The following is a 27549-nucleotide window of genomic DNA, read 5'->3' on the forward strand; positions in this document are numbered from 1 at the left end:
TACACTTATCCAATTTTTCTTTAAAACTATGTACACTCTTTGCTGACACACCTTTCTCACTCAAACTGTTCCAAGTCTCAACACATCTTTGCGGGAAACTAAATTTTTTAACATCTCTCAGACATCTTCCCTTCCTCAGTTTCTTACTCTGCGATCTTGTGCTTCTAATGTCATATTCTTCTCTAAGGATTAGTTTCTCATTATTCACTTGATCCATACCGTTAATCAATTAATAAATTTGTATCAGATCCCCTCTCTCTCTTCTCTGTTTCAGAGTTGGTAGATCCATAGCTTTTAGTCTCTCCTCATATGTCATCCCTTTAAACTCTGGAACCAGTCGTGTAGCCATTTTTTTTAGTCTCTCCAATTTCTTTTTATGGGGGATCCACACAACTCCTACATATTCCAATCTAGGTCTTATTTTAGTACTTATCAATTTCTTCATCATTTCTTTGTCCATATAGTGAAATGCTAATCCAATATTTCTTAGCAAATTATACGTCCCTCTGAAAATTCTATCAATATGGCTTACCGGTTGATTGTTTTCTTCCATTGTCACTCCCAAGTCCTTTTCCTTTTTTACTTTCTCCAGTTCTACTCCATCTCCCATCTTATAGATTCCCACTAGTCGTCTTTCACTCTTTCCCATTTCCATGACATGGCTTTTGTCCACATTGAATTCCATCTCCCATTTTTTACTCCATTTCCAGATCTTGTTTAAGTCTTCCTGTAGTATTTCACAATCCTCTTTTTGTTTAATGACTCTGCACAGTTCCGCATTGTCCACAAACAGATTTATGTAGCTGTTCACTCCCTCTGGCATGTCGTTTATATATACGAGAAAAAGTATTGGCGCCAATACTGACCCCTGTGGCACTCCGCTGTCTATTGTTCTCCACTTGGACTTCATATCTTTAACTATCATCCTTATTACTCTCCCCCTCAAGTAATTTTTTCATCCATCTCAATGTGCTTCCTTTTAAGCCACCCTTCTCCTCTAACTTCCATAGTAATCTTTCATGTGGCACTTTATCAAACGCCTTTTTTTAAATCCAAATAAATACAGTCAATCCATCCCTGTATTCACCTAGTTGTATTCACCTAGTTGTAATTTTACAGGGCCTGGGTATCATACTCGTGTGGCCCCATCTCCATATCTACACACATCCAACTTTCCTTTAAAACCATGCACACTCCTTGCTGACACCACCTCCTCACTCAAGCCATTCCACACCTCCACACATCTTTGTGGGAAACTATATTTTTTCACATCCTTCAAGCATATTCCCTTGGCTATCTTTTTACTATGCGATCTTGTAGTTCTACTTAAGTTTTCCTCTCTCAACATCATTTGCTCATTATCCACTTCATCCAGTCCATTCAACAGTTTATAAACCTGTATTAAATCTCCTCTTTCTCTTCTTTGTTCCAAGGTAGGCAAATTCATTTCTTTTAATCTCTCCTCATAGGTCATTTCTGCCAATTCCGGAACCATTTTTGTTGCCATTCTCTGCAATCTCTCCAACTTCCTTATATGCTTCTTTTATAAGGGGACCAAACCACTCCAGCATATTCCAATCTTGGTCTAATTACCATACTAATTAATTTCTTCATCATATCTTTATCCATATAATGGAAGGCTAATCCAATATTTTTATCAAATTATACGTTTCTCCAAACATCTTATCAATATGAGCCTCAAACTGCCCATGGTCTTGTATTATCACTCCCAAATCCTTTTCCTTTTCCACCTTTTTCAACACTACTTCTTCACCCATCTTATATGACCCTCTTGGCCGTCTTCCACTCTTCCCATCTCCATCACATGACTTTTGCTCAGATTAAATTCCATTTGCCACCTCTTGCTCCACTCCCAAATCTTATCCAGGTCTGCCTGTAAAATTTCACAATCTTCTTCACTCTTCACACACCTACACAACTTCGCATCATCCGCAAACAAATTAATATAACTGTTTACTCCTCTGGCATGTCATTAATATATACAGGAAAAGTATTGGTGCCAGCACTGAGCCTTGTGGGACTCCACTCTCCACCACCAACCAGTCCGACTTTGCATCCCTTATTACCGTTCTCATCTCCTCCATCTCAAGTAGTTTTCCATCCACTTTAACACTTTTCCTTTCAGTCCTCCATAAATCTCTACTTTCCATAACAGTCTCGTGAGGTACCTTGTCAAAAGCTTTCTTTAAATCCAAATATACACAGTCCATCCATCCTCTCTCTCTGTATTTTGTCAACCACTCTTGAATAAAAGCTCAGTAGATTTGTTACACATGACCTCCCTTTCCTGAAGCCAAATTGATGATCCGATAATAACTTATGATCCTCCAGGAACCGTATCCAATATTTCTTTATCACCCTCTCACAAATCTTACCGACCACACTTGTTAGAGACACAGGTCTATAGTTAAGAGGCTCTTCCTTACTGCCTCCCTTATAAATGGGCACCACTTCAGCTCTTTCCACTCTACTGGTACTTCCCTGTTTCTAATGAGCACCTTATAATATCATATAATGGATCAATCAATTCTTCTCTACACTCCTTCAATAATTTTCCTGAAACTTCATCTGGTCCCATCGCTTTATCATCTTTAAGTTCCTCCAACATTTTATATAACTCCTTTTTAGGTATCTTAATGTCATCCATGTGCACATTTCCTTGTACATTCTGTGGCTTTACAAACATTGTTTCTTTAGTAAATACTTGCTGAAACCTATTATTTAGCAATTCCGCTATATTCTTAGGGTCATCTACTATCCCTTGCTCTCCTTTTAATCTTTCAATGGACTCTCTTTTTAAGTTTACCATTTATGAACCTGTAAAACAATTTTGGATGTTCCTTACTCTTGTCTACAATATCTTTTTCAAATTTTCTTTCTTCCTCCTCCTTACCCTCACATACTCATTTCTTGCCACTCTATAATTCTCCTTATTTAGTATATTCCTGCTCTTTTTCCATCTTTTCCAAGCCACATCTCTTTTCCTTAGCCTTAACACAAGTTGCATTAAACCAATCCTTTCTTCCTTCCTCTCTTGGTTTATACTTTGGTACAAATTTCATAACTCCTTCTTTATAATATTTCATAAAAATCTCATATTTCTTTTGCACTTCTCTGATTTGTAACATCTCCTCCCAATCTAATTTTCTGAAATAATTTTTCAAACTTTCTGTGTCCATCTTTCTATAATTCAATCTACCACTCCTGTATGTCTCGTCCTTCCTTCGCTGTGTTGTTGCTATCTGCATTTCCATAACCACATGATCACTCTTTCCCAAAGGACACTTGTATTGTATATCTCCACATAGGTACACTTCTCTTGTTAACACCAAATCCAGTCTAGCCGGTTCATCATCTCCTCTATATCTAGTATTTTCCTTCACCCTCTGTTCCATCATATTTTCCATCATTAGATTAAGAAATCTCTCCCCATGCTTCCTCTCCAACACCACTTACTAGATTTTCCCAATCCACCTCCTTACAATTAAAATCTCCTACTAGTATCACCTTTCTTTTTCCAGATAATACACTTTCCAAACTCTGTAAAGTATCCTTGATCATATTGTCGTATTCCTTAATGTCCAAGAATTTGTTTTAGGAGGTACATAGGTCACCATGATTATTAATTCTTTTCCATCACTTTTTATCCTTATGCTTATCACTTCTGCGTTGTTCTTCCCATACCAAACCTTATCCACATTTATTTATTTCTTCGTCATAATCATAACTCCTCCTCCACCTTTACTCTCTATCCTTTCTCCATATATTATATTTATTATCCAAATTTATCTTTGTTTTTCATGCAATTTTGTCTCAGTCAAACACACTATATCAGGCTTCTCCACTATCATATAGTCTTGCAATTCCAATCTACTTGACAGTATCCCATCTATATTAGTATACATTACGGTCCACCCACTGCTCCTCTAGGGGTTCCTCCGTATTCCTTCTTTCCACATACCACTTTCTGACTCTCTCTCCTATAACTCTCCAAAAACTTTTCTCTTCCTCCTCAGACCGCTCATCATTTTTCCTTCTCACCTCTTCCACCAATTCCTTATATCTTCTCCTCTCTTCCTCATTTCTATTCTTTCTCACAAACACCTCTTTACAACCTTCTATCTCTCTTAACTTTGATGTTCTATATAGGACATCCTCCAGATTGTTGTGACTTCAGTACTATTTTAATCGGTCTGTTTACTCCCTCCTTATATGGACCCAGTCTATGGATCTCTTCCACTTCTTCTTGTAGGTCTTTTTTTCATCATCATTTAGATTTTTGAACAGATCTCTTACCGTTTTAATTCTTCCTTAATTCTCTTAGGCTTATATGTTATATTTTGTTCTTTCATCCCAAATATTAACACACTCTTCTTCTTTTCTGCTATGTGTGTGTGTGTGTGTGTGTGTGTTGAACCGGAATGGATGAAGTGGATAATGAGAAACTGATCCTGAGAGAAAATATGACATTCGAGAAGCACAAGAATCGCATAGTAAAAACTGAGAAAGGAAATGTCTGAGAGATGTTAAAATATGGTTTCCACAAGATGTGTTGAGGACTTGGAACAGTTTGAGTGAGAAGTGGTGTCTAACAAGTGTGCATAGTTTAAAAGAAAAATTGGATAAGTGTAGATATGGAGGCAGGGGCCACAGGAGCATAAAGCCCAGGCCCTGTAAACTACAACTAGGTAAATACAACAATTACACACACACACACACACACACACACACACACACACACACACACACACACACACACACACACACACACACACACAGAGTAGCTGGAGGACCTAAAAAAGATCTGGAGGTACAAGGAAGTGGAGATGGCCACATACAATGTATAAAAAGTCACACAAAATGAACATGACTGGAGGTACAAGGTGGGAGATAGTTTTGAAGAGAGAAAAATAAAGGATAGGAGTGACTTTAAAGAATAAAAGGAAAAATGAGATATGAAAAAAGAAAATGTATGATCATAATAGATAAGAAAGGAACAAAAACTAGGACAGGAGGGATAAGGAAAATGACAGAGTAAGACTGGATCTTTACTGAACAACACTGGAAGAAGAGGAGAAATACAGTCTATAAAGCAAGAATGGAATGAAATATATTAAAGGGCTTTTCAGGATGGAAGCAAGAATAGAATTGGAAAATTCTGGTAAAAAGTCTGTGCTTACATAAAAATTGACTCTCACAAAAGATAGAGAATATGCTGATGAAGATGTAAGTGTGAAAGGAGGAATAAGTGAGAAGGAATGTGAAGGCAAATGAGAAAAGAGGCCAAGCTCTTTTGGAGGATGAGAAATGGGAGGCTAAAGACACAAGTGGTGGATAAAACACATGGAATAGGCATTACATGGAAGAATGAGACTAGGAATGGTATACAAGTGACTTCACGAGACATTGATGGATTTCTGTCTAAGAGGCTAGAATGTGGATTACCACACAATAACAACCGGACATAATAGTGTGGAAACAAAGCTACAACTGGTAAATAAAGCTAGACATTGGTTTGTTGTAAAACACTACAAAGTATGGAGAAATGATAGAAAAAATAAAGGAGGTGGTGGTATAATGGTTCTTACTAAGGAAGATCTGATAGTGAAGGAGGTGAACTATAGTAAGAGAAATGAGGAAGTGATAAGTATGCTTATAACAGATGGCAAGAGGGACATTAATATTATAACAGTATACATACCACCCAGAACCAGTGCTTGGGAATATGAACAGTACCAAATGGTGATGAGAAATACTCTAGACAGAATGAAGCAAGAACTCATCAGAAAGGATAGAGTGATGATAGTCGGAGACTTTAATTGTAAAGAAATAGTGTGGGAAGACTACGAAGTGGTGAACGGTGGTGAGTGGGCAGAGGAATTGTTAAAGGTAGCAACAAATAACTTGATGACACAGTGGGTGAGATCACCAACAAGGTGCAGGGGACAAGATGTTGCAGCAAGGTTGGATTTGGTATTTACCAGGGACATCTCTAAAAGAGGAAATTGAACATAAATGTCCCTTGGGAGAAGCGATCATGATGTCCTAAGCTTTGAGCTGGATACGGAATTAAGCACGAATAAGATTGTGGAAGCAGGGAGGAAAAATTAAATTATATTAGGGCAAATTATAACCATATAAGGGAGTTCTTTAATGAAATTGACTGGTCCGTGGTATACCAGGAAAGGGATATGCAATTGAAATACGATAAATTTATGGATTTGTATAACTCTGCTGTGAAAAAGTTTGTGCCATATTACAGAAAGAGGACTTTAAATAATAAACAGTGGTTTAATAGAAATTGTGAAGAAGCAAAAAGAACAAAGAAAAGGCATGGAAGAAACTTAAGAAAAACATTTTTTTTTTTTTACATTACAAGGGCACTGGCCAAGGGCAAACAAAGTGTTGGAAAAAAAAAATCCCGCTGGTTGCCAGGCCCTGTTAAGAGGAAAGTAGAAAGAGAAAAACAAAAAATCTAAAAGGAGGGTCCAGTTAACGTAAGAGGTGTCTTGACACCTCTTTGAAAGAGTTTAAGTCATAGGCAGGTGGAAATACAGACACAGGTAGAGAGTTCCAGAGTTTACCAGTGTAGGGAATGAAGGAGTGAAGATACTGGTTAACTCTTGCATTAGGAAGATGGACAGAATAGGGATGAGAAGAAGTAGAGAGTCTTGTGCAGCGAGGCCGCAGGAGGGGGAAGGCATGCAGTTAGCAAGTTCAGAAGAGCAGACAGCATGAAAACAGCGGTAGAAGACAGATAAAGATGCAACATTGCGGCGGTGACTTAAAGAATCAAGACAGTCAGTTAGAGGAGAAGAGTTGATAAGACGAAAAGCTTTAGATTCCACCTTGTTTAGTAAAGCTGTGTGGATCCCCCAGACATGAGAGCCATACTCCATACACGGGCGGATAAGGCCCTTGTACAGAGCAAGCAGCTGGGAGGGAGAGAAAATGGACGAAGACGCCATAGGACACCTAACTTCTTGGAAGCTGATTTAGCAAGAGTAGAGATGTGAAATTTCCAGTTTAGATTTTTAGTGAAGGATAGACCGAGTGTGTTTAATGTAGAGGAGAGGGAAGTTGAGTGTTATTGAAGAAGAGAGGATAGTTGTCTGGAAGGTTATGTCGAGTAGATAGTTGTAGAAATTGAGTTTTTGAGGCATTGAACAAAACCAGGTTTTCTGCCCCAATCAGAAACAAGTGAAAGATCAGAAGTTAGGCGTCCTATAGCATCTCGCCTTGAGTCATTTAATTGTTGTTGGGTTGGGCGTCTGTTGAACGCTGTTGAATAATGCAGGGTGACCACTGTTGATAGTTTTAGGGAAGAACAGTGACCGTCTACTACAGCAGCAATAGAACGATCGGAAAGGAAACTGGAGATGAAGGTACAGAGAGAAGGATAGAATCCGTAGGAGGGTAGTTTAGAAATTAAAGATTTGTGCCAGACTCTATCGAAGGCTTTCGATATGTCAAGGCCGACAGCAAAGGTTTCACCGAAGTCCCTAAAAGAGGATGACCAAGATTCAGTTAGGAAAGTAAGAAGATCACCAGTAGATCTGCCTTTACGGAAACCATACTGGCAATCAGAGAGAAGGTTGTGAGCTGATAGATGCCTCATTATCTTCCTATTAAGGATAGACTCAAAGGCTTTAGAAAGGCAGGAAATCAAAGCTATAGGGCGGTAGTTAGAAGGATTGGAGTGGTCACCTTTTTAGGGACAGGTTGAATGTGAGCAAACTTCCAGCAAGAAGAGAGTTTTTAGTAAGTTGGAGATGCATTCCACTACCTCGATGAAGGAATGATGAAGATATTATGTACCTTAATAAGACTCAGCTAGAATATGCAGCATGTGTCTGGTCACTGCATATGAAGAAAATGTGAAAAGGTAGATGGTACAAAGGCTGGCAACAAGGATGGTACCAGGACTCAGGAGTTAGACTATGAGGAAAGACTGAGGAAGCCTGGGGCTGAACATTAAGAGAGAAAGAACAAGAGGAACATGAAAAGTAAATTGGTGAACAAAGATTGACATACTGGATAGAGAGTTGATAAAGGTGACCACAAGTAATCATCCGAGGACATGGAAAAAAAAACTAATAAAGACATCTGTCTAAATGGCGAGAAAATACAGTTTGATCGTAGTATTGATAAGTGGAATAAACTGAGCAGTGATGTGATGCGGTGTGTGTCAATCAGATGAAGAGATATGACAGGAATGGACAAGAAGGACACAGGAAGCTTAGCTCGGCCCTGTAATACACAAATAGGCACAACAGTAATTACACACCCACCCACCTGCCACACACAACAAAAAACAAGGTGTATGTTGATGACAGAAGATCTATCTATGACAGTATGGCTGTGTCTCCTCAAGAAACCATCACAGCATGAGATGTGACTGATATTAACATTGTTGTGGTTGGCCTGGAGATAAGATGGAAAAATATTTCCTCGTCTGAGTGGAATAAGTGGCTGTCTCATCAGAGAGAGAGATGACAGTGAATACACAAATACACAATATTAAAGGAAAAAAAGAGGAAAAGAAAGAAAGACGACCTGAATCATAAGATAGAGATGGAGTAGAACTAGAAAAGTAAAAAGGAAAAAGGACTTGGGAGTGACAATGGAAGAAAACAATCAACCAGTATAGCCATATTGATATTTTCAGAGACATAATTTGCTAAGAATATTGGATTAGCATTTCACTATGGACAAAGAAATGATAAAGAAATTGATAAGTACTAAATAAGACCTAGATTGAAATATGCAGGAGTTGTGACATAAAAAGAAACACATAAGGAAATAGAGACTACAAAATGGCTCAAGAATGGTTCCAAATTTAAAGGGATGACATATGAGACAGAGACTAAAAGCTAAGGATACCAACCCTGGAACAGAGAAGAGGGAGGATTTGATACAAGTTTATAAATTGAGCGGAATGGATGGTGGATAATGAGAAACTGATCCTGAGAGAAGAATATGACATTCGCTAGCACAAGATCGTGATAGTAAAAAACTGAGAAAAGGGAAGATGTCTGAGAGATGTTAAAAATATAGTTTCCCGCAAAGATGTATTGAGACTTGGAACAGTTTAAATGAAGAAGTAGTGTGTGCAACGAGTGTGCATTACTTTTAAAGAAAGATTGGATAAGTGTAGATATGGAGACAGGGCCACATGAGCATAAAGCCCAGGCCCTGTAAACTACAACTAGGTAAACACACACACACACACACACACACACACACACACACACACACACACACACACACACACACACACACACACACAATCCTCTTTTTGCTTTATAACTCTGCACAGTTTCGTATCATCCATAACAAATTTATGTAGCTGTTCACTCCTTCTGGCATGTCGTTAATATAAATGAGGAAAAGTACTGGTGCCAATACTGACCCTTGTGGCACTCCGCTTTCTACTGCTCTCCACTTGGACTTCATATCTTTAACTACTGTCCTTATTTCTCTCCCCCTCAAATAATTTTCTATCCATCTCAATGTGCTTCCTTTTAAGCCACCACCTTCTCCTCTAACTTCTACAGTAATCTTGCATGTGGCACTTTGTCAAACGCCTTTTTAAATCAAATAGATGCAGTCAACCCATCCCTCTCTCTCTTGTACTCTATCAACTATTCTAGAATAGAAACTCAATAAATTAGTTACACAAGACCGTCCTTTTCTAAAAACCAAATTGGCTATTTGATATTAATTTGTTGTCTTCAAGAACTCGATCCATTGTTTCTTTTGTATTTACCTAATTGTATTTACCTAATTGTAACATACGGAAAAGAGCTATGCTCGTGTTGTCCCGTCTCCATATCTATTAATGTCCAGCTTTTCTTAAAATCATGAATATTCCTTGCGTTGACCACTTCCACGTCTAAACTATTCCATGCTTCCACCCTTCTATGAGGAAGCTATATTTTCACATCTCTCCTATAAGTGGCCATTTTAGTTTTTCCCATGCCCTCTCGACATTCTTCCATTCCACATACACAGATCTTCCCTATCCATTTTTCCATGCCAATCATCACTCTGTATATTGCTATCAGGTCTCCCCTTTCTCTTCTGTTTTCCAGGGTCGGAAGTTGCATTCTTTTCAGTCTGTCTTCATAAGTCAAATCTCTTAAGTCAGGCACCATTTTCGTTGCAGCCCTCTGTACTTTCTCTAGTTTCCTTATGTGTTTCTTTAAGTTCGAGCCCACTGTATTGTTGCATATTCAAGCCTCGGTCTTATCATTGCAGTAATTATTTTCTTCATCATTTCTTCATCTAGATATCTGAACGCCACTCTTATGTTCCTCAATAAGTTCAATACTTCTCCAATTATTTTGTTTATATGTCTCTCTGGCGATAGGTCATTGGTAATTGTCACCCCAAGGTCTTTTCTTCATGACTGGTTTTATGTCTTCATTTCCTATCTTGTACATACTCCTGATTCTTCTTTCACTCTTGCCAAACTCTATTTTCTTGCATTTTGTCGTGTTGAACTCCATTTGCCATGTACAGCTCCATTTCCATATTCTGTCCAAGTCTTCCTGGAGTAGTTCGCAATCTTTGTCACATCTCACTTTTCGTAACAATTTTGCATCGTCTGCAAATAGGCTCACATAACTGGACACCCCATCCACCATGTCATTTATGTAGACTGCAAACATTACTGGTGCCAACACTGATCCCTGTGGAACTCCACTCTCCACCAATCCCCATTCTGATGGTCTGTCCTTAATTATTGTTCTCATTTCTCTTCCTACCAAAAGTCTTCCATCCATTTTAGTAAACTGCCATGCACTCCTCCTACCATTTCAAGTTTCCAGATCAGTCTCTGGTGTGGTACCTTATCAAAGGCCTTTTTTAAATCCAGATATATTCCATCAGCCCAACCATCTCTTTCCTGTATTACATCTATCACCCTCGAATAGTAACATATCAGGTTTGTCGTGCATGAACGCCCTTTCCTAAAACCAAATTGACACTCACAAAGTATGTCATTTTCTCCAAGAAGTCTGTCCATCTAGTCTTCACCACCCTCTCACACATCTTAGCTACCACACTTGTAAGTGACACTGGTCTATAGTTCAATGGGTCTCTCTTGTTACCTGATTTATAGATTGGGACAATGTTAGCTCTTTTCCAGTCTTGGGGCACTACGCCTTCCCTTAATGAGGCATCAATTACTTCACAAACTTTTTCTGCCAATTGCTCCTGCATTCTCTTAAAATCCATCCTGATACCCCATCAGGTCCCACAGCTTTTCTCACTTCTAAACTCCCCATCATGTTCTTGATCTCCTCCACCGTTACTTGAAACTCCTTCATAATCCCTTTCTGTTCCATTACCAGTGGTTTGTCAAAAGCAGTCTCCTTTGTGAATACCTTCCAAAGCATCCATTCATAGCCTCTGCCATTTCCTGGGATCTTCACTGTATACTCCATTTACTTCTAAACTTTCAATACTTTCTCTATTTTTGATGTTGTTGTTCACATGTCTGTAAAAAGCCTTGGTTGGTCTTTACATTTATCAATTATATCCTTTTCTTGTTTCTTTCTTTCTTCTCTTCTAATCAACACATATTCATTTCTTGCTCTTTTGTAACTTTCCACTGCTTAATCCGTCTTTTCCTTCTCCACCTCTTCCATGCATCCTCTTTTCTTGTTCTAGCCTTTTCACATCTATCGTTAAACCAGTCCTGCTTTCCAACTTCTCTATGTTGTCTTATTGGTACAAATTTTTCTCACCTTCTTTGTATATTTTTATAAATTCCTTCCACTTTTCATTTGCTCCTTAGCACTCTTGAATTTCATCCAATTTGTCTCTTGAAAGAATTTCTTTAGGTTTCCAAAATCTGTCTTGGCATAATTCCATCTTCCCACTTTATATTCTTCATTTCTTCTAGATTTCTCTTTGTCTATCACCTTGAACTCCAAAACTGCATGATCACTCTTTGCTAAAGGGCACTCCACCCTCATCTCCTCAATGACCATTGGCTCTGTACTAAAGACCAAGTCCAGTCTTGACGATGCTCCCTCTCCTCCAAACCTAGTATCTTCTTTGACCCACTGAGTTAACACATTTTCCATTGCCAGTGTCAATAGTGTATTTCCCCATGTTGTCTCTGATCCTTCCATTGACCAGTCCTCCCAACACACCTCTTTACAATTAAAATCTCCCATCATTATAGTTCGTTCACAGCCACCCAACATTTCTTCCAGACATGTTCCTGTATCACTTATCATTTCTTCATATTCCTGTACTGACCATGCATTTGTCTTAGGTGGTACGTACACCACTATGTAGTGCCTCTTTTTCCTTCATTAGTTTCTGCTCTGATCTTTAGCACTTCTGCCTTTCCCATACCTTTTTCACTTGATCCACCTTTATATCTTTTTAACCAGCAACATCACTCCTCCTCCCATCTTACCTACTCTATTTCTTTTCCAAACGTTATATTTCCTTCTCCAACCTTCATCAGGTCTTCTCCTCTCTCAGTTTTGTTTCAGTAAGACCCACAATATCTGGGTTCTTGTCCCTCAAGTAATCGTTGAGTTCTAAAATCCCGATATCACTCCATTTATGTTGGAATACATTACATTTCGCTCATATGTAAGTTTCTTTAGTCCTTTCTTGCTGTACTTTTCTGGGTTATGAACCACTTCCTCAGTCTCATATCCAAGATTCTCCAGAAAAACTCTTTCTTTTCTTCTTCTGTCCTCTCTTCATTTTTTCAAAGCCTCCTTTCTCAACTCATTTAACATTTCTCTTTCCTTTTCACCGAGATCTCTTCTCAACCAAATCTTCCTTGTTGTTTCCTGCTGGGCTAGCCTCCATGACTTCTCCACCAATTCATCTACATCCTTTTGTGACTTAAGTTTGATTCTTATTGTGTGAACTTTCCAATTCTATGGAAGTGTGTGTGTGTGTGTGTGTGTGTGTGTGTGTGTGTGTGTGTGTGTATTTGTGTATTACAGGGCCCGAGCTAAGCTCTCTGTGACCTGTCTCCTTGTCCATTCCTGTCATATCTCTCTTTCATCTGATTGACACACACGCGTCAACGACATCACTGCTCAGTTTATTCCACTTATCAATACTACGATGCGGTAAACTGTAATTTCTCACGTCATTTAGACAGATGTCCTTTATTAGCTTTTTTCCATGTCCTCGGAGATGATTACTTGTGGTCACCTTTATCAACTCTCTGTCCTGTATGTCAATATTGTTCACCAATTTATACATAGTTATCATGTCTCCTCTTGTTCTTTTCTCTTTTAATGTGGTCAGCCCCAGCTTCCTCAGTCTTTCCTCATAGTCTAACTCCCTGAGTCATGGTACCATCCTTGTTGCCAGCCTCTGTACCCTTTCCACCTTCTTTACATTTTTCTTCATATGCGGTGACCAGACACATGCTGCATATTCTAACTGGGGTTTTATTAAGGTACATAATATCTTCTTCATCATTTCTTCATCTAGGTAGTGGAATGCAAGGCCAATATTTTGAAGCATGTTGTATGTTTTCCCAAAAATCTTGTTAATGTGTTTCTCCGGTGACAAGGTGTTTTGCACGGTTACTCCTAAGTCTTTCTCCTCATTGGTCTCTTTAATTTTCTCATCACCCAGCCTGTAATCTCTGTTTGGTCTGTATCTACTTCTTCCCATTTTCATAACATAGGTCTTGTCTATATTAAATTCCATCTGCCACTCCTTACTCCACTCATATATTTTATCAAGATCTTCCTGTAACTTGTTACAATCTTCCACATTCTTTACTCTCCTCATAATTTTAGTATTGTCCGCAAACATGTTCATGTAACTGTCAATTCCTACTGGCATATCATTAACATAAATCAAAAACATGATGGGATCCAGCACTGACCCTTGTGGAACTCCACTGGTTAGCTTCTTCCACTCAGACTTATTTCCTCTCACCACTGTTCTCATTTCTCTTCCCATTAAGTAATTTTCCATCCATTTTGCTAGTTTATCATTTACTCCTCCAATCATCTTTAGTTTCCACATCAGTCTATTTTGTGGTACTTTATCAAAGGCCTTTCTCAAGTCCAGGTAGATAGCATCCACCCATCCCTCTCTATGTTGTAGTATGTCAGTCACTCTTGAATAAAAACATAATAAATTGGATACGCACGATTTTCCTTTTCTGAAACCAAACTGTCTTTCACTCAGAATGTTTTCACTTTCTAGATACTCACTCCACTTAGCTTTAATTACTTCTTCACATACCTTGCACAATATACTAGTCAACGATACTGGTCTATAATTTAGCGGTTCCATTCTACTACCATTCTTATATATAGGCACAATGTCAGCTCTTTTCCACTCTTTCGGGACTAATCCTGTTCGTATTGAGGTTTCCACAATATCAAATACAGGGTTCAACAATTGATCCTTACATTCATTTAGCAACCTCCCAGATATGCCATCAGGCCCCATTGATTTATTAATATCCATATTGCTTATAATTTTCCTTACATCTTCCTTAGTAACCATGATGTCCTGCATTTGCTTTATTTCCGTAGGCCTTCCTCCCATAAAATGCTCCTCCTTTGTAAACACTTTGCAAAAGTTGTCGTTCAAAATTTCAGCTATATCTCCAGCATCTTGATATACTTCTTTCCCGTTTTTTACCTTTTCTTTTGCCTCCCTTTTATTTAGTTTTCCATTTATGAATTTGTAAAACATTTTTGGGTCACTATCACAGTTTTCCACCACCCTCTGTTCATATTCCTTCTGTGCTGTTCTCCTTACTTCAACATATCTATTCCTTGCTGTTTTGTAGACTTCCCTTGATAATACGTCACTGTTTTTCTTAAGTTTCTTCCATGCCTTTTCTTTGTTCTTGTTTGCTTCTTCACAATTTCTATTATACCACTGTTTATTATTTAAAGTCCTCTTTCTGTGATATGGCACAAACTTTTTCACAGCAGAGTTATACAAATCCATAAATTTATCGTATATCAATTGCATGTCCCTTTCCTGGTATACCACGGACCAGTCAATTTCATTAAAGAACTCCCTTATATGGTTATAATTTGCCCTAGTATAATTTAATTTTTCCTCCCTGCGTTCCACAATCTTATTCGTGCTTAATTCCGTATCCAGCTCAAAGCTTAGTACATCATGATCGCTTTTCCCCAAGGGACATTCATGTTGAATTTCCTCTTTTAGAGAGATTCCCCTGGTAAATACCAAATCCAACCTTGCTGCAACATCTTGTCCCCTGCACCTTGTTGGTGATCTCACCCACTGTGTCATCAAGTTATTTGTTGCTACCTTTAACAGTTCTTCTGCCCACTCACCACTGTTCACCACTTCGTAGTCTTCCCACACTATTTCTTTGCAATTAAAGTCTCCAACTATCATCACTCTATCCTTTCTGATGAGTTCTTGCTTCATTCTGTCTAGAGTATTTCTCATCACCATTTTGTACTGTTCATATTCCCAAGCAGTGGTTCTGGGTGGTATGTATACTGTTATAATATTAATGTCCCTCTTGCCTTCTGTTATATGCATACTTATCACTTCCTCATTTCTCTTACTATAGTTCACCTCCTTCACTATCAGATCTTCCTTAGTAAGAACCATTATACCACCACCTCCTTTATTTTTTCTATCATTTCTCCATACTTTGTAGTGTTTTACAACAAACCAGTCTAGCTTTATTTCGGGCCTTAGCTTTGTTTCCACTACACACATTATGTCCAGTTCCTTATTTCTCAGGTAATCCATACATTCTAGCCTCTTAGACAGAAATCCATCTATGTTCGTGTAAGTCACTTTTATGCCATTCCTAGTCTCATTCTTCCATGTAATGCCTATTCCGTCTGTTTTATCCATCACTTCTTTAGCCTCCCATTTCTCATCCTCCAAAAAAACTTGGTCTTTTCCTCCTCTGTTCTTTCGTCATTCCTCTCCTTCACTTCAGTTACAAGCTCCTTCATTTTCATTCGCTCATCTTGTGACATATTTCTTCTTATGTAAATTGTTTTGGTTTCCTCAGAGTCCTTAAGTTTCCAAGCCCTCCTCAACAAGGCCTCCGCTGCCACCTGAGACTTTAATTTCAATTTTAATGGTCTATTCTTGCCTTCCTCAAAAGCTCCCAATCTCACACTTTCTTCTACCTCAGCATATAGGTCCTATTCTTCCACAGAGATCTTGTTCAGTAAAGACTTAATCCTGTCATTTTCCTTATCCCTCCTGTCCTGCCAGTTCCTGTTAGTTTCCTCCTGCAATCCTATTATGATCACACATTTTTTCTTTTCAGCAATATCTCTCACCACATACTCATTTTCCTTTAGTGCCTTTACCATTTCCCTCTGCGTAATCCCTTTATTTTCCTCTTCCTGCTTTTTTACTATCTCCCTAAATGACCTTTGTACCTGCTGATGTTCATGGTTCACTTCTTTCATCCTGGTATCAATTAGATTAAGGCATTCCTCCTTCCACAAGTTCCCTTCTGATATTTTTATCTCCATTTCCATGAGTTTAGCCTTCATCTCTTCACATTGTTTCCTTATTTGTTGGTTTCTTTCTCCATCTCTACTTTTTCCTTCAATAGCTCTTTATTCGCTAACGTTAACAAATAGATCTCTTTTTTGAACGAATCATTCTCGGCTAAAACTCTATCCAGTTTTTCTTCTATGGACAAAATGTTTAGAATTTACTTTCCAGTGCCTGGATTCTTGCATCCATATCAAGTTTCTCCAGTCCTTTTGGCGTAGTAATAAAACCTTCAAAGTCTCTTGTTTGTGTAGACACCATTTTTGTTATCGTCAGCTGATTACGGCCAGAACAATCACCGCCCACGCTCTCCTCTCAGGGATCACTCTCCATATCCTTCACTTTCAACACTAAGAGACAGTAGGACATTAACAGGACACTAACTTAGAGTTACGCGGGCCCTGTAACACCATAGGTATTTTCCTTCTTCCGTCCGCAGCCGGAGACGAGCCGTCCTCTCTCAGCGACGGGGACGCTGTGTGTGTGTGTGTGTGTGTGTGTGTGTGTGTGTGTGGCCCTGTAAAACTACTGTAAATACAACTAGGTAAATACACACACACACACACACACACAACCATGAACATCAGGAGGTACAAAGGTCGTTTAGGAGATAGTTAAAAAGCAGGAAGAGGAAAATAAAGGATAATGCAGAGAAATAGGTAAAGGCACTAAAGGAAAATGAGTATGTGGTGAGAGATATTGCTGAAAAGAAAAAATGTGTGATCATAATAGGATTCCGGGAGGAAACTAACAGGAACTGGCAGGACAGGAGGGATAAGGAAAATGACAGGATTAAGTCTTTACTGAACAAGATCTCTGTTCAAGAAGAGGACCTATATGCTGAGGTAGAAGAAAGTGTGAGATTGGAAGCTTTTGAGGAAAGCAAGAATAGACCATTAAAATTTATATTAAAGTCTCAGGTGGCAGCAGAGGCCTTGTTGAGGAGGGCTTGGAAACTTTAGGACTCTGAGGAAACCAAAACAATTTACATAAGAAGAAATATGTCACAAGATGAGAGAATGAAAATGAAGGAGCTTGTATCTGAGGTGAAAGAGAGGAATGACGAAAGAACAGAGGACGAAAAGACCAAGTTTTATTAGAGGATGAGAAATGGGAGGCTAAAGAAGTGGTGGATAAAACAGATGGAATAGGCATTACATGGAAGAATGAGACTAGGAATGGAATAAAAGTGACTTAAGAACATAGATGATTTCTGTCAATTAGAATGTATGGATTACCTAAATAAGAACAGACATAATGTGTTGTAGGAAACAAAGCTAAGGCCCGAAATAAAGCTAGACTGGTTTGTTGTAAAACACTACAAAGTATGGAGAAATGATAGAAAAAATAAAGGAGGTGGTGGTATAATGGTTCTTACTAAGGAAGATCTGATAGTGAAGGAGGTGAACTATAGTAAGAGAAATGAGGAAGTGATAAGTATGCTTATAACAGATGGCAAGAGGGACATTAATATTATAACAGTATACATACCACCCAGAACCAGTGCTTGGGAATATGAACAGTACCAAATGGTGATGAGAAATACTCTAGACAGAATGAAGCAAGAACTCAACAGAAAGGATAGAGTGATGATAGTTGGAGACTTTAATTGCAAAGAAATAGTGTGGGAAGACTACGAAGTGGTGAATGGTGGTGAGTGGGCAGAAGAATTGTTAAATGTAGCAACAAATAACTTGAAGACACAGAGGGTGAGATCACCAACAAGGTGCAGGGGACAAGATGTTTCAACAAGGTTGGATTTGGTATTTATCAGGGGAATCTCTCTAAAAGAGGAAATTGAACATGAATGTCCCTTGGGAAACAGCAATCATGATGTCCTAAGCTTTGAGCTGGATACAGAATTAAGCACGAATAAGATTGTGGAACCCAGGGAGGAAAAATTAAATTATACTAGGGCAAATTATAACCATATAAGGGAGTTCTTTAATGAAACTGACTGGTCCGTGGTATACCAGGAAAGAGATATGCAATTGAAGTACGATAAATTTATGGTTTTTTACATTACAAGGGCACTGGCCAAGGGCAAACAAAGTGTTGGAAAAAAAAATCCCGCTGGTTGCCAGGCCCTGTTAAGAGGAAAGTAGAAAGAGAAAAACAAAAAATCTAAAAGGAGGGTCCAGTTAACGTAAGAGGTGTCTTGACACCTCTTTGAAAGAGTTTAAGTCATAGGCAGGTGGAAATACAGACACAGGTAGAGAGTTCCAGAGTTTACCAGTGTAGGGAATGAAGGAGTGAAGATACTGGTTAACTCTTGCATTAGGAAGATGGACAGAATAGGGATGAGAAGAAGTAGAGAGTCTTGTGCAGCGAGGCCGCAGGAGGGGGAAGGCATGCAGTTAGCAAGTTCAGAAGAGCAGACAGCATGAAAACAGCGGTAGAAGACAGATAAAGATGCAACATTGCGGCGGTGACTTAAAGAATCAAGACAGTCAGTTAGAGGAGAAGAGTTGATAAGACGAAAAGCTTTAGATTCCACCTTGTTTAGTAAAGCTGTGTGTGATCCCCCAGACATGAGAGCCATACTCCATACACGGGCGGATAAGGCCCTTGTACAGAGCAAGCAGCTGGGAGGGAGAGAAAATGGACGAAGACGCCATAGGACACCTAACTTCTTGGAAGCTGATTTAGCAAGAGTAGAGATGTGAAATTTCCAGTTTAGATTTTTAGTGAAGGATAGACCGAGTGTGTTTAATGTAGAGGAGAGGGAAGTTGAGTGTTATTGAAGAAGAGAGGATAGTTGTCTGGAAGGTTATGTCGAGTAGATAGTTGTAGAAATTGAGTTTTTGAGGCATTGAACAAAACCAGGTTTTCTGCCCCAATCAGAAACAAGTGAAAGATCAGAAGTTAGGCGTCCTATAGCATCTCGCCTTGAGTCATTTAATTGTTGTTGGGTTGGGCGTCTGTTGAACGCTGTTGAATAATGCAGGGTGGTATCATCAGCATAGGAGTGGATAGGGCATTGAGTCAGATTTAGGAGATCATTGATGAATAATAGAAAGAGAGTGGGTGATAGGACAGAACCCTGTGGAACACCACTGTTGATAGTTTTAGGGAAGAACAGTGACCGTCTACTACAGCAGCAATAGAACGATCGGAAAGGAAACTGGAGATGAAGGTACAGAGAGAAGGATAGAATCCGTAGGAGGGTAGTTTAGAAATTAAAGATTTGTGCCAGACTCTATCGAAGGCTTTCGATATGTCAAGGCCGACAGCAAAGGTTTCACCGAAGTCCCTAAAAGAGGATGACCAAGATTCAGTTAGGAAAGTAAGAAGATCACCAGTAGATCTGCCTTTACGGAAACCATACTGGCAATCAGAGAGAAGGTTGTGAGCTGATAGATGCCTCATTATCTTCCTATTAAGGATAGACTCAAAGGCTTTAGAAAGGCAGGAAATCAAAGCTATAGGGCGGTAGTTAGAAGGATTGGAGTGGTCACCTTTTTAGGGACAGGTTGAATGTGAGCAAACTTCCAGCAAGAAGGATAAATAGAAGTAGAGAGACACAGATGAAAGAGTTTGACCAGGCAGTGAGCGAGTTCGAAGCACAGTTTTGAGAACAACAGGAGGGACTCCATCCGGACCGTAAGCCTTCCGAGAATCAAGGCCAGAGAGGGCCAGGAAAACGTCTTTATAAAGAATTTTAATTTTAGGGATGAAGTAGTCAGAGGGTGGAGGAGTAGGAGGAATATGCCCAGAATCATCCAAAGTTGAGTTGGTAGCAAAGGTTTGAGCGAAGAGTTCAGCTTTAGAAAAAGAAGAGACAGCTGTAGAGCCATCTGGATGAAGTAAAGGAGGGAAAGACGAAGAAGTAAAGTTGTTAGAGATATTATTGGCTAGATGCCAGAAATCTCGAGAGTAGTTAGAATTGGAAAGACTTTGACATTTTCTATTGATGAAAGAGTTTTTAGTAAGTTGGAGATACAGACCAAACAGGGGATTACAGGCTGGGTGATGAGAAAATTAAAGAGACCAATGAGGAGAAAGACTTAGGAGTAACTGCAAAACACTTTGTCACCGGAGAAACACATTAACAAGATTTTTTGGAAAACATACAACATGCTTCAAAATATTGGCCTTGCATTCCACTACCTAGATGAAGGAATGATGAAGAAGATTATGTACCTTAATAAGACCCCAGTTAGAATATGCAGCATGTGTCTGGTCACCGTATGAAGAAAAATGTGAAGAAGGTAGAAAGGGTACAGAGGCTGGCAACAAGGATGGTACCAGGACTCATGGAGTTAGACTATGAGGAAAGACTGAGGAAGGCTGACCACATTAGAAGAGAGAAGAACAAGAGGAGACATGATAACTATGTATAAATTGGTGAACAAGATTGACATACTGGATAGAGATTTGATAAAGGTGACCACAAGTAATCATCTCCGAGGACATGGAAAAAAGCTAATAAAGACATCTGTCTAAATGACATGAGAAAATACAGTTTCCGTGATCGTAGCATTGATAAGTGGAATAAACTGAGCAGTGATGTCATGACGTGTGTGGCCAATCAGATGAAAGAGAGATATGACAGGAATGGACAAGGAGACAGGACACAGAGAGCTTAGCTCGGGCCCTGTAATACAAAATAGGTAAATACAAATAGGTAAATACACACATACACACATCACACAACACACACACACACACACACACACAGAGGACTGGGGTTCGATTCCGGCCGGGTGGAGATGGTGTCTCCTTCACGTAGCCTCTGTTCACCTAGCAGTGAGTAGGCAATGTGGGATGTAAATCGATGTCCTGGTGTGTGCCTGGTCTCAGGCCTATCCGAAGATCGAAATAATGAGCTCTGCTCAGGGTAACGCTCTGGCTGTCTCATCAGAGACTGCAGCAGCAGATCATACAGTGAAACACACACACACACACACACATTAGAAGAGAGAAGAACAAGAGGAAGATAACTATGTATAAATTGGTGTACAAGATTGACATACTGGATGTTGATAAAGGTGACTACAAGTAATTATCTAGACATGGAAAAACAAATAAAGGACATCTGTCACAAATGAGGAGAAAATACAGTTTATCATGAGCATTGATAAGTGGAATAAACTGAGCAGTCATATCGTTGGCATGTGTTCAATCAGATGAAAGAGAGATATGACAGGAATGGACAAGAAGACAGGAACACAGAGACTTAGCTCACCTGTAATACAAAATAGGTAAATACAATGGTAAAACACAATATAATTTGCTAAGGACAAAAGCCATGTCCTGGAAATGGAAAGAGTGAAATGACCAGTGAGAATCTATAAGATGGGAGATGGAGTAGAACTGGATAAAAAGTAAAAAAGAAAAGGATTTGGGAGTGATGATGGAAGAAACAATCAATGAAAGCCATGATAGAATATTCAGAGACATAAAATGCTAAGAATATTGAATAGCATTTCACTACATGGACAAAGAAATGATGAAAAAAAAGATAAGTACTATAATAAGACCCAGATTAGAAAATGCAGGGTAGTGTGGAACAAAAAAAAAACATAAGGAAGTTGGAGACTACAAAAAAGCTACAAGAATGGTCCGAGGACTTGAAGGGTGTCCTGCCAGTTCCTGTTAGTTTCCTCCCAAATCCTATTATGATCACACATTTTTCTTTTCAGCGATATCTCTCACCACATACTCATTTTCCTTTAGTGCCTTTACCATTTCCCTCTGCGTAATCCCTTTATTTTCCTCTTCCTGCTTTTTTACTATCTCCCTAAACGACCTTTGTACCTCCAGATGTTCATGATTCACTTCTTTCATCCTGGTGTCAATTAGATTAAGACATTCCTCTTTCTTCAAGTCCCCTTCGGATATTTTTATCTCCATTTCCATGAGTTTAGCCTTCATTTCTTCGCATTGTTTCCTTAGTTGTTGGTTTTCTTTCTCCATCTCTACTTTTCCTTCAACAACTCTTTATTTGATAGCGTTAACAAGTAGATCTCTTTATTGAATGAATCATTCTCGGCTAGAACTCTATCCAGTTTTTCTTCTATTGACAAAATGCTTAGGAACTTACTCTCCAGCACCTAGATTCTTGCATCCATGTCAAGTTTCTGCAGTCCTTTTGGCGTAGTAATAAAACCTTCGAAGTCTCTAGTTTGCCTGGACGCCATTTTTGTTGTTGTCAGCTGATTACGGCCAGAACGATCACCGTCCACACTCCCCTCTCAGGGATCACTCTCCATATCACTCACTTTCAACACTAAGAGACAGTAGGACATTTACGGACACAAAACTTAGAGTTACCCGGGCCCTGTAATACCATAGGTATTTTCTTTCTTCCTGTACGCAGCCGGAGACGAGCCGTGTGTGTGTGTGTGTGTGTGTGTGTGTGTGTGTGTGTGTGTGTGTGTGTGTGTGTGTGTGTTTTGTGGTGCAATGAGATATTTTGTGGTAGAAAATCAGAATTGCACTATCATCATCTTTTACAGTAAATTGATCAGTATTCAGAGATGCTTTGCTCTCTCACCACAATTTTCAAAAGTCACAGAAAAGACTAGCCACATTCTCAAGATTATTCCTATTATAAATCTAGAAATCCTGCTAATCTATCACTGAAAACCTGTGTATCTTCAACTAAAGCCTTCTGAAAGTCATGTGGAAGAGGAGTGTTGCAGAATACAGTCTTTTGTTGAGTTATGTAATAAGTATGAAATTTGCACTGAGCTGTGTTGTGACTGATGACTTGGTTGTGTACAGTGAGGTGTGGTATAGCATTACCTTGTCCTGGAGTCCCTTCATGTCTTCCTCCAGCTTGGCCTTCTCCTGGGTGAGGGTAAAAGTGTCCCGCATGAAGTCATCGATCTGACCTTCCAATTCCTTGCACCTCACTTTTGATTCCTGTTGGACATCACATATCATAAATATACACACACACACACACACACTATATGGACAAGGAAATGATGAAGAAATTGATAAGTACTAAAATAAGACCTAGATTGGAATATGCAGGAGTTGTGGACTCCCCATATAAAGAAACACATAAGAAAATTAGAGAGACTACAAAAAATGGCTACAAGAATGGTTCCAGAATTTAAAGGGATGACATATGAGGAGAGACTAAAGGCTATGGATCTACCAACCTTGGAGCAGAGAAGAGAGAGAGGGGATCTGATACAAGTTTATAAATTGATTAACGGAATGGATGAAGTGGATAATGAGAAACTGATCCTGAGAGAAGAATATGACTTTAGAAGCACATGATCGCATAGTAAGAAACTAAGAAAGGGACGATGTCTGAGAGATGTTAAAAAATTTAGTTTCCAAAAAGATGTGTTGAGACTTGGAACAGTTTGAGTGAGGAAGTGGTGTTAGCAAAGAGTGTACATAGTTTTAAAGAAAAATTGGATAAGTGTAGATATGGAGACAGGACCACACGAGCATAAAGCCCAGGCCCTGTAAAACTACAACTAGGTAAATACAACTAGGTAAATACACACACACACACACACACACACACACACACACACACACACACACACACACACACACACACACACACACACGAGTGTGCACACTTTTAAAGTAAGATTGGATAAGTGTAGATATGGAGACGGGGCCACACGAGCATAAAGCCCAGGCCCTGTAAAACTACAACTAGGTAAATACAACTAGGTAAATACACACACACACACACACACACACAACCATGAACATCAGGAGGTACAAAGGTCGTTTAGGGAGATAGTTAAAAAGCAGGAAGAGGAAAATAAAGGGATAATGCAGAGAGAAATGGTAAAGGCACTAAAGGAAAATGAGTATGTGGTGAGAGATATTGCTGAAAAGAAAAAATGTGTGATCATAATAGGATTCCGGGAGGAAACTAACAGGAACTGGCAGGACAGGAGGGATAAGGAAAATGACAGGATTAAGTCTTTACTGAACAAGATCTCTGTTCAAGAAGAGGACCTATATGCTGAGGTAGAAGAAAGTGTGAGATTGGGAGCTTTTGAGGAAGGCAAGAATAGACCATTAAAATTGAAATTAAAGTCTCAGGTGGCAGCAGAGGCCTTGTTGAGGAGGGCTTGGAAACTTAAGGACTCTGAGGAAACCAAAACAATTTACATAAGAAGAAATATGTCACAAGATGAGAGAATGAAAATGAAGGAGCTTGTATCTGAAGTGAAAGAGAGGAATGACGAAAGAACAGAGGAGGAAAAGACCAAATTTTTTGGAGGATGAGAAATGGGAGGCTAAAGAAGTGGTGGATAAAACAGATGGAATAGGCATTACATGGAAGAATGAGACTAGGAATGGAATAAAAGTGACTTACACGAACATAGATGGATTTCTGTCTAAGAGGCTAGAATGTATGGATTACCTAAGAAATAACGAACTGGACATAATGTGTGTAGTGGAAACAAAGCTAAGGCCGAAATAAAGCTAGACTGGTTTGTTGTAAAACACTACAAAGTATGGAGAAATGATAGAAAAATAAAGGAGGTGGTGGTATAATGGTTCTTACTAAGGAAGATCTGATAGTGAAGGAGGTGAACTATAGTAAGAGAAATGAGGAAGTGATAAGTATGCTTATAACAGATGGCAAGAGGGACATTAATATTATAACAGTATACATACCACCCAGAACCAGTGCTTGGGAATATGAACAGTACCAAATGGTGATGAGAAATACTCTAGACAGAATGAAGCAAGAACTCATCAGAAAGGATAGAGTGATGATAGTTGGAGACTTTAATTGCAAAGAAATAGTGTGGGAAGACTACGAAGTGGTGAATGGTGGTGAGTGGGCAGAAGAATTGTTAAAGGTAGCAACAAATAACTTGATGACACAGTGGGTGAGATCACCAACAAGGTGCAGGGGACAAGATGTTGCAGCAAGGTTGGATTTGGTATTTACCAGGGAAATCTCTCTAAAAGAGGAAATTGAACATGAATGTCCCTTGGGAAACAGCAATCATGATGTCCTAAGCTTTGAGCTGGATACAGAATTAAGCACGAATAAGATTGTGGAACCCAGGGAGGAAAAATTAAATTATACTAGGGCAAATTATAACCATATAAGGGAGTTCTTTAATGAAACTGACTGGTCCGTGGTATACCAGGAAAGAGATATGCAATTGAAGTACGATAAATTTATGGATTTGTATAACTCTGCTGTGAAAAAGTTTGTGCCATATTACAGAAAGAGGGCTTTAAATAATAAACAGTGGTTTAATAGGAATTGTGAAGAAGCAAAAAAGAACAAAGAAAAGGCATGGAAGAAACTTAAGAAAAACAGTGATGTATTATCAAGGGAAGGCTACAAAACAGCAAGGAATAGATATGTTGAAGTAAGGAGAACAGCACAGAAGGAATATGAACAGAGGGTGGTGGAAAACTGTGATAGTGACCCAAAATGTTTTACAAATTCATAAATGGAAAACTAAATAAAAGGGAGGCAATAGAAAAGGTAAAAACGGGAAGAAGTATATGAAGATGCTGGAGATATAGCTGAAATTTTGAACGACAACTTTTGCAAAGTGTTTACAAAGGAGGAGCATTTTATGGGAGGAAGGCCTACGGAAATAAAGCAAATGCAGGACATCATGGTTACTAAGGAAGATGTAAGGAAAATTATAAGCAATCTGGATATTAATAAATCAATGGGGCCTGATGGCATATCTGGGAGGTTGCTAAATGAATGTAAGGATCAATTGTTGAACCCCGTATTTGATATTGTGGAAACCTCCATACGAACAGGATTAGTCCCGAAAGAGTGGATAAGAGCTGACATTGTGCCTATATATATGAATGGTAGTAGAATGGAACCACTAAATCATAGACCAGTATCATTGACTAGTATATTGTGCAAGGTATGTGAAGAAGTAATTAAAGCTAAGTGGAGTGAGTATCTAGAAAGTGAAAACATTCTGAGTGAAAGGCAGTTTGGTTTCAGAAAAGGAAGATTGTGTGTATCCAATTAATTATGTTTTTATTCAAGAGTGACTGACATACTACAACATAGAGAGGGATGGGTGGATGCTATCTACCTGGACTTGAGAAAGGCCTTTGATAAAGTACCACACAATAGACTGATGTGGATACTAAAGATGATTGCAGGAGTAAATGATAAACTAGCAAAATGGATGGAAAATTACTTAATGGGAAGAGAAATGAGAACAGTGGTGAGAGGAAGGAAGTCCGAGTGGAAGAAGGTAACCAGTGGAGTTCCACAAGGGTCAGTGCTGGGTCCCATCATGTTTTTGATTTATGTTAATGATATGCCAGTAGGAATTGACAGTTATATGAACATGTTTGCAGACGATACTAAAATTATGAGGAGAGTAAAGAATGTGGAAGATTGTAACAAGTTACAGGAAGATCTTGATAAAATATATGAGTGGAGTAAGGAGTGGCAGATGGAATTTAATATAGACAAGACCATGTTATGAAAATGGGAAGAAGTAGATACATTACAAGGGCACTGGCCAAGGAAAAAACAAAGTGTTGGAAAAAAAATCCGCTGCCCTGTTAAGAGGAAAGTAGAAAGAGAAAAACCAAAAAAATCTAAAAGGAGGGTCCAGTTAACGTAAGAGGTGTCTTGACACTCCTCTTTTGAAAGAGTTTAAGTCATAGGCAGGTGGAAATACAGACACAGGTAGAGAGTTCCAGAGTTTACCAGTGTAGGGAATGAAGGAGTGAAGATACTGGTTAACTCTTGCATTAGGAAGATGGACAGAATAGGGATGAGAAGAAGTAGAGAGTCTTGTGCAGCGAGGCCGCAGGAGGGGGGAAGGCATGCAGTTAGCAAGTTCAGAAGAGCAGACAGCATGAAAACAGCGGTAGAAGACAGATAAAGATGCAACATTGCGGCGGTGACTTAAAGAATCAAGACAGTCAGTTAGAGGAGAAGAGTTGATAAGACGAAAAGCTTTAGATTCCACCTTGTTTAGTAAAGCTGTGTGTGGATCCCCCCCAGACATGAGAGCCATACTCCATACACGGGCGGATAAGGCCCTTGTACAGAGC

General features: G+C 39.0%; 1 protein-coding gene across 1 annotated transcript in view; it reads right to left on the minus strand.

Annotated features, from left to right (window-relative positions):
* Positions 1-27549, minus strand: part of LOC123512540 (early endosome antigen 1-like) — a 98688-nt gene that overhangs the window by 12177 nt on the left and 58962 nt on the right. Inside the window, exon 12 of the mRNA XM_045268966.1 lies at positions 23233-23418. Within this exon, the coding sequence (XP_045124901.1) occupies positions 23233-23418 (186 nt within the window). The remainder of the gene's footprint in view (positions 1-23232; positions 23419-27549) is intronic.

Source organism: Portunus trituberculatus, chromosome 34 (genome assembly GCF_017591435.1).
Source record: "Portunus trituberculatus isolate SZX2019 chromosome 34, ASM1759143v1, whole genome shotgun sequence".
NCBI classification, from domain to species: Eukaryota; Metazoa; Arthropoda; class Malacostraca; order Decapoda; family Portunidae; genus Portunus; species Portunus trituberculatus.